Source organism: Carcharodon carcharias (genome assembly GCF_017639515.1).
Source record: "Carcharodon carcharias isolate sCarCar2 chromosome 37 unlocalized genomic scaffold, sCarCar2.pri SUPER_37_unloc_1, whole genome shotgun sequence".
Lineage (NCBI taxonomy): Eukaryota > Metazoa > Chordata > Chondrichthyes > Lamniformes > Lamnidae > Carcharodon > Carcharodon carcharias.
In genome coordinates, this window is record NW_024470758.1 from 1698868 (window position 1) to 1706979 (window position 8112).

General features: G+C 48.0%; 1 protein-coding gene across 1 annotated transcript in view; it reads left to right on the top strand.

Moving 5' to 3' along the window:
- The window catches only part of LOC121274492 (protein RD3-like), a 29482-nt gene extending 22976 nt beyond the window's left edge, over positions 1-6506 (top strand). Inside the window, exon 3 of the mRNA XM_041181832.1 lies at positions 6215-6506. Coding sequence (XP_041037766.1) covers positions 6215-6506 — 292 coding nt within the window. The remainder of the gene's footprint in view (positions 1-6214) is intronic.
- Positions 6507-8112: the final 1606 nt, after the last annotated feature.

The window sequence follows — 8112 nt, forward strand, 5'->3', positions numbered from 1 at the left end:
AACGCAGACTGGGTGACCGCTTTGCAGAACACCTTCGGTCTGTCTGCAAGCATTACCCAGATCTCCCTGTCGCTTACCATTTCAACACCCCACCCTGCTCTCATGTCCACATGTCCGTCCTTGGCTTGCTGCATTGTTCCAATGAAGTTCAACGCAAACTGGAGGAACAGCACCTCATCTTCCGACTAGGCACTTTACAGCCTTCCGGACTGAATACTGAATTCAACAATTTTAGATCATGAACTCTCTCCTCCATCCCCACCCCCTTTCTGATTTTTTCCCCCTCCTTTTTGTTTTTTCCAATAATTTATATAGATTTTTCTTTTCCCATCTATTTCCATTATTTTTAAATGTATTTCCATCAATTGTTTTATCTCTACCTTTTAGCCTTTTTCGATTCCTTCACCCCACCCCACCCCCACTAGGGCTATCTGTTGCTTGTTCTGCTTTCTACCCTTAATTAGCACATTCCTTTAGCTAATATCACCACCTTCAACACCTCTTTGTCCTTTTGTCTGTGACATCTTTTGCTTATCTCCACCTATCACTGTCCCTCTATCCAGCTCTCTTGTCCCAACCCCCCCTTAAACCAGCTTATATTTCACCCCTTTTCTACTTTTCCTTAGCTCTGTTGAAGAGTCATACGGACTCGAAACGTTAACTGTGTTCCTCTCCACAGATGCTGCCAGACCTGCTGAGTTTTTTCCAGGTATTTTTGTTTTTATTTTAGAGTCAGATATTTATTCACTACGCAACTCAAAAATGGGTAAAACAGAGCCAATCTACGTGACACTGGAAGTCACCCATCGGAATGGAGGTGGATACAGGGGCATCCATGTCAGTTATTGTGGAACATTTGTTCAAATATCTGAATGGGGGAGTCCACACTACATCTGAAAAATTCAGATGCTAAATTAAAGAAGTATACTGGTGACGACATACGAGTAAGATATATGCAAAGATCCAGTAAAGTATGAAAATCAGTCTGTTAATCTCCCCATAATAGTGATAGCGAGCAGACGACCGAGTTGCCCTGGAAGGAACTGGTTAAGAGAGATTAATCTTGAGAGACTACTGAGATCTCAATCAGAAGCAGGAAATGTTACTGTTTGGTAAAAGGAGCACGTAAAAATTCAACAAAAGGAACTCGTAGAGCTGATGCTTCAGGACAGAGCTCGAGTTGAAGTCAGTAACCTCCAAAAAGTAAACCTGCTGAAGGACTTTCGCAAGTTGCAAGATTCCCTCAGATCCCAATTTGTACCATTAAATAGGTATGAGGAAGACCAGAAAGAATTCAGCATACCTCTGGCAGAGATGAAGAATAAATTAGCGGAGAAAACACAACGATGCTTAATTCTCCAGGAAACAACTAACAAATATATAAAAGAACGGGAAGAGCTGAAGAATCAGCTACATGGAAGCCAAGAAGCTTTAAAAATAGAGACCCCTGAGTTTTCAAAGGAGCTGACAGATGAGGAAGTGCTGGAAGACCCGACCACTGAGTTCACTCAAGTTGAGCTCGTACCTGAGCCTAGTCTGGCCAGCAGGGAAGTTGAAGAGGAAGCCGAGGTTAAAGTCAGCGCTGCCAAGAGGAAAACCCATCAAAAGAAGACATGCAGGAAGAGAAAGCAAAATTACTAACAAGGCCCTGAATGTTTTTTTTAACGCAACTGGAAGCTGATCGTACCGTGTTGAATTTAGCCTTGCCCAACATCCTGGTTTTGAGAACCTTCCTGACAGTTGATCTTCATCTTGTTGAACTTGGAGGGGAGGGGCAGCAGGAGTGTGCGCGATTGGGCCCAAAAGAGGGTGAAAGAATTCCCGTTGGAGTCTACACCACCTGTGGAAGGAACTCCCCGTTGCTTCGGAAGTGCCTGTAGCATCCGTTGAGCCTGAGAGAGTCGAAGAGACAAAGTTTCAGGTTCCTACTGGGGAGCCTAGTGGACAGATGCCCCCTGAGAGGGTAAACCAGCCAAAGTCGTAGAACTACGATGTTTGACGCATTTGAAGAAGCCTCCAGAGAGACTGAACTTGTAAATAGTTTAATTATGTAAATAGTTGATATATCGTAAAGATTGTAAATTGTACTTCCGAGTAAAGGGGGAGGGATGTGGTAATCTGAGGTGCAATATCCCTTTAAGAGAATGTGAGCAGATTGGCCATGTGACTGTATTGCCCAATTGCTGTGTAGTGCGGGCTACAATGTTAATCAGTAGTTTGGAATAGGGTCCGGTTGGAGAAGCACATGTTGTGTTAGTGCTCTGTTACTTGTGTTAATGAACATGGGTCTCTGCGCCTGCAGTATCTTGTTTACCAACTCGCTCACCAGTAGTTAGGCGTGCAACAGTGTTCACTGAGCAGAGCGAAACGGCAGAGAAGGTAAATAATAATAACGCGGCCAAACAGGTTGAGTATGAACTTATAAATCCTTCCAACACACGCCACTGGCAGGCGGTAAGAGCAGGAGAGACTCCTGGTCAGCCATGTGCTGGAAAGAATGTTAGGAGCCTCTACCATCACCAAGCACAGCTCCAGACTACAACGTGCATGTGAAAAGTGGCAACCAGGGCTCCCTGAACTATGACACAACGCCACCACAATTAGGCTTCCCACCCTTTGCCTCTTGCCTGCTTTGGACAGCCAGAGAGCCTTCCGGAAGTCTTTGCCCTCATCCTCACGGGTAGCGGGTATATTGATACGGGAAGATAGGATCAGTTTCTGTGGTTCCTCGCTCGCTATCTCACCTGGCCCTCACTCTGCACAGTCTATGTCACATCAACCCCATTCCGAATACGCGCCTCAGAGGGAAATTTAAAAAAAAATCTTTCAACCAGAGGGCTGTCTCGGCCGGGTTGTTAAGTATATTCAAGGCCGAGATAGGCAGGTTTTTAATCGGTAAGAGAATCAAGGGTTATGGGGAAAAGGCGGGAAAGTGGAGTCGAGGATTGTCAGATTGGCCATGATCTCACTGAATGGCGGGAGCAGACTCGATGGGCCGAATGGCCTACTTCTGCTCCTACGTCTCGTGGTCTTATGAGGTGACCGGATTTCAGTGGTGAGGAGAGGTTGGAAAAATTCCGGACCGTTCTCCTTGGAACTGAGAAGGTTAAAGAGGTGACCCGTTGGAGGTTTTCAAGAGGATAAGAGGTTTTTAATAGAGCGAGAGAATCTGTTCCTTCTTGTTGGGGAGGCGTCAGTAACCAGAGGTCAGAGATTTAAAATCATTGGTGAAGGACCTAGAGGGGAGATGAGGAGAAACGTTTTCACTCGGAGAGTTGTCGGGATCGGGAACACTCAATCTGAAGAGGTGGTGGAAGCCGATTCCATAAATAATTCTAAAAGGTCACTGAAAATGAGGAGCACAGACAAAGGAGTATAGGGCGTGGGCCCGAGGCAGAACTGCTCTTTCAAAGAGCCAGCACAGGTGTGATGGGCTGAATGGCCTCTTGTTGTGCAATAAGTTTCCCCCCGAGTTTTTAATTCATTCTGGGGATGCAGGCACCGCAGGCGAGGCTACCATTTGGGAACACAGAGAGAGGAGGAGGCCATTCAGCCCCACGAGCCTGTTCCGTCATCCACTTTGATTCCTGGCTACAAAATGGTCAAGCAGGAGGAGATTAGCGTCGTCTGTCGGGCCTGCTTCACACTCATGAGGGCTGGACAATCAGACACTTCCCTATCCACCCCCTGGCCCATGGAATCTCCTCAGTAAGGTTACAAACCAAAGAACATTACCCCAGGACCAAGAAGGGACAGAAGAGAATCTGGAAACCTCCATTCTGACCCCTTTTAAGCAGTTGAAAGCAGTCTGGGATATCAAAGGGACTAATTATTATTAATAAAGACACTTACTTTCAAGGCTCATTAAAATGATGAAAGGTTTTGAGAGACTAGATGTAAAATATTTTCACTTGAAGGGAAGAGAAAAACTAGAGGCCAGCAATATAGGGCAGTCACTAATGAATCCAATGAAGGAGGTTTAGGGGAGATGTGAGGAAAAGCTTTTTTACCCAGAGGGTGGTGAGGGTCTGGAATGCGCTGCCTGGGAGGGTGGTGGAGGCGGGTTGCCTCACATCCTTTAAAAAGTACCTGGATGAGCACTTGGCACGTCATAACATTCAAGGCTATGGGCCAAGTGCTGGTAAATGGGATTAGGTAGGTAGGTCAGGTGTTTCTTACGTGTCGGTGCAGACTCGATGGGCTGAAGGGCCTCTTCTGCACTGTGATATTCTGTGAATTCAGGAGAAACGTCTTTACCCAGAGAGTGGGGAGAAGGTGGAACTCGATACCACAGGGAGTGGTTGAGGTGAATAGGCGGAGCAGGCTCAAGGGGCCGAATGGCCTTCTCCTGCTCCCAATTCTTGTTCTTTACCCAGAGAGTGGGGAGAACGTGGAACTCGCTCCAACAGGGTTGGGATGAATCGTGTTGACGCATTGAAGGGGGAAGCTGGATAAACACAGAGGGGGGGGACAAAGGAATAGAAGGATAGAAGAATAAGCAGCTGAAGAGGAATAAATTACAGGGTCAAGGAGAAAGGGCAGGGTCGTGGGACTAGCTAACCCGCTCTTATAGAGCCAGTATGGGTTTGATGGGCTGAACAGCCTCCTTCCGCACTGTAACCCTTCTATGATTCTATTACAGCTCCCAAAACATCCCAGGGGCTCATTATACTCTCTGGGAAAGGTGGAACCATCCCGTTTGAGCCTGGCATAGTTTGAACGGGTGCCCCTTGGCCCTTGCCAATCTGTCAAACAGGAGCCATCTGTGAATAAGGCATGGCATCCAACCCTCCCATTATTTTATAAACCTCCGCCAAGTCTACAGTGCTGCACAGAAAACAGACCCAACTCTTGAAGCCTATGGGAGCAATGAAGGTGCCCTGAGGAGGTGGTGGCGGGCCTTCCATCCTGAACCCTGGTGTAACCTGCTCTCTCTCTCTCTCTCGAGGCCACTTCAGAGGGGCAGCTGAGAGTCAGTCACATTGGCGTCGGGCAGGAGTCACATGTGGGCCTAGTGTGGGCGAGAACAGCGGGCTTTCCTCTCATAGGGAAGTCAGTGAACAAGCCTGGACTTCAACCGCAATCCAGGCAGCTTCATTGTCACTCTTAGTCATACCAGCGTTTAACTTGAAAGGGTCGATTTATAATTTGCGTTCAAAATTCCTCAAACGTTCCCCCTGATGGGATTCGAGCTCACGTTCTCTCTGGCCCAGTCCTGAGCTTCCAACGCAAACACGTCACGTGACAAAAAAAATTCATGCACGGGGATGTGGGCCTCGCTGCCTAGGCCAGCATTTAGCACCCATCCCTAGTTGCCCTTGAGAAGATGGTGGTGCTAGGCCATTTCAGGGTTAAGAGTCAACCACATTGCTGTGGGTCTGGAGTCACATGTAGGCCAGACCGGGTAAGGATGGCAGATTTCCCTCCCTAAAATGGCATTAGTGAACCAGCGGGTTTTCATGACAAGCATTTCATCATTAGGCTTTTAACTCCAGATTTTTATTGAACTCAAATTTCACCATCTGCCTGTGGTGGGATTTGAACCCAGGGTTTGCAGGATTACTAAGGTCAGCAACAATACCACTACACCATTGCCTCCCCTCTTTGGGGGGCGTGATGAGCGTAAGTCTAACTGTTCGCTTCAAATACATAATTAGCAGAGTGGAGTCAGGGAAAACCAGCATCAATTTGACATTGAAGCTCTCTCCGGTCACACAGTCTGCAAGTATTCAGTCAGGAGGGGTCACACTTGCAGAAAGCCCCTTGTACAGAATGACAGAGAGCTGCTTACCAGTGCAGAAAGCAGAAGAGGCTTGTCTGTTAGTAGCTCAGGGGCAGAACAAAAGAATTTTCAGAAATAGCATCTTTCGTGACCTCAGGACATCCCAAAGTGCACTGCAATTCATAAAATACTTTCCTTCAAATAGAATCACTGTTGGAATGTATGGAACCACAGCAGTTAATTTGCACACAGCTAGATCCCACAAACAGCGTTGCGATGAATGGTCAATTAAATCATCGGAGCAAAGCTCCTTCTACACAGTCCCCATCAAACACTCCCAGGACAGGTACAGCACGGGGTCAGATACAGAGTAAAGCTCCCTCTACACTATCCCCATCAAACACTCCCAAGGCTGGTACAGCACGGGGTTAGATACAGAGTAAAACATTCTGACAGTTGTGTATGGAAATTTCTGCCTGTTTTGCCTCTCAGGTTTCGGAGGCTGGTCCAAGAGTTTGAGTCTGAGGCCCCGGAGATTCCCCGGGTATTTCGCCTGGCCCTGTTGGACTTCATCGAGCAGGAGGAGGAAGAGGAGGCAAGACAGATCCTGAGGAGGCAGGCCATGGGCGAACGGAGGAACAGCCTCTCAATCCTCACCTGGAGGTGCAGACTGAAAATCAACCCATTCCAACGGGAGGATCACATGCAGGAGGCGGCACTGGGACTGCCTGTCACCCGCAGAGCCAAGAGCTTGCCCGAGTTCAACGTCCGGGGGGACAATTAAACCCTCCGAGCCTGGTGAGGGCAAGGCTTTCACTCCCCCGGTGTCCGAGTAAAACTGGAAGGGGCGGCCAGCAGTGTGTGTGGTGTTGTCTTGATGATATGTGCGTGTTTTTTTTTAACCGTTATAATTAGCAAGACAGGGCTCCCTACACTGCTGAGAAAACATAGGGCTCCAGATTTGGTGAGTTTACGCACTAGAAGAACTTACAGCACCGAAACAGACCATTCGGCCCAACAGTTCCATCCTGGACTTTATCCTTCACTCTAGCCTTCTCCCACCCCCTGCTTCACCTCACCCCATAAACATATCCTCCTATTCCTCTCTCCCTCATGTGATTATCCAGCTTCCCCCTTAAATGCAGCGACACTATTCACCTCAACCGGTCCCTGTGGGAGTGAGTCCCACACTCTCCCCGCTCACGGGGTAAGGAAGTTTCTCCTGAATTCCCGATCGGATTTATTAGTGACTGTCTCATATTGGATGGCCCCCACCCCTCAGCTCTGGTCTCTCCTACGTCTTCCCTAAGTCTACCCGATCAAAACCCTTTTCATAATTTTAAACGCCCCTATCCGATCACTCCTCAGCCTTCTCTTTTCCGGTGAACCTTCCATCGCAACAAACTCTCAGTTCCGGTATCATCCTTATAAATCTCCGGGAAAGGGTTTCAGTTTCAAGGCCCATGGAACGAATGGGTGGAGAGGGGACTGGGGTCCAGGTACACAGGTGATTAAAATGTCACGGACAGGTACACAAAATAATCAAAAAGGCCCATGGAATACTGGCCTTTATATCTGGAGGACTGGAACACAAGGGGGGTAGAAGTCAGGGTTCAGCTGTACAAAGCCCTGGTTAGGCCACACCTGGAGTTACTGGGAGAAGCTCTGGGCACCACACCTTAGGAAGGATATAGTGATGTTGGGGGGAGCGCAGTGTCGATTTACCAGAATGATACCTGGACTCCAAGGGTTAAATTACGAGGAGAGATTACACAAACCGGGGTTGTATCCCCTGGAATTTAGACGGTTAAAGGGAGATTTGATGAAAGATTTCGAGATAAGAAGGGGAACAGATAGGGTGGAAAGAAACTATTGCCACCGGTTGGGGGAGTCTTGGATTAAAAGGGGCAGAGGCTAAAAATGAGAGGCAGACCTTTCAGGAGTGAGATTAGGAAACACTCCCACACACAAAGGGTGGGAGAATTTTGGAAACTCTCTTCCCCAAACAGCAATTGATGCTGAATCAATTAATTTTAAACCTGAGGTTGACAGAATTTTTGTTAACCAAAGGGATTAAGGGATACGGGGCGAAGGTGGGAAGCTGGAGATAGGTCACAGGTCAGCCACGATGTCATTGAATAGCGGAACAGGCTCAACAAGCGGAATGGGGGCTGAATGGTCTCCTCCTGTGCCGGTGTTCCTAGGAGCCGGTGTGAGGGACCTCGATTTCAACACGGTGAAGGTAGAGAGAGGAGCTCGAGGGGCTAGAGTGGGGGATGGGAGTGCGGGGGACAGAAAGACCATGCTGAAGAGATTAGAAAGAAGAATATCTGCCAGACAACTATCATTCTCTTGGAGTCTGCCCAGGAACGCAAGAGAATGTAGCTGGG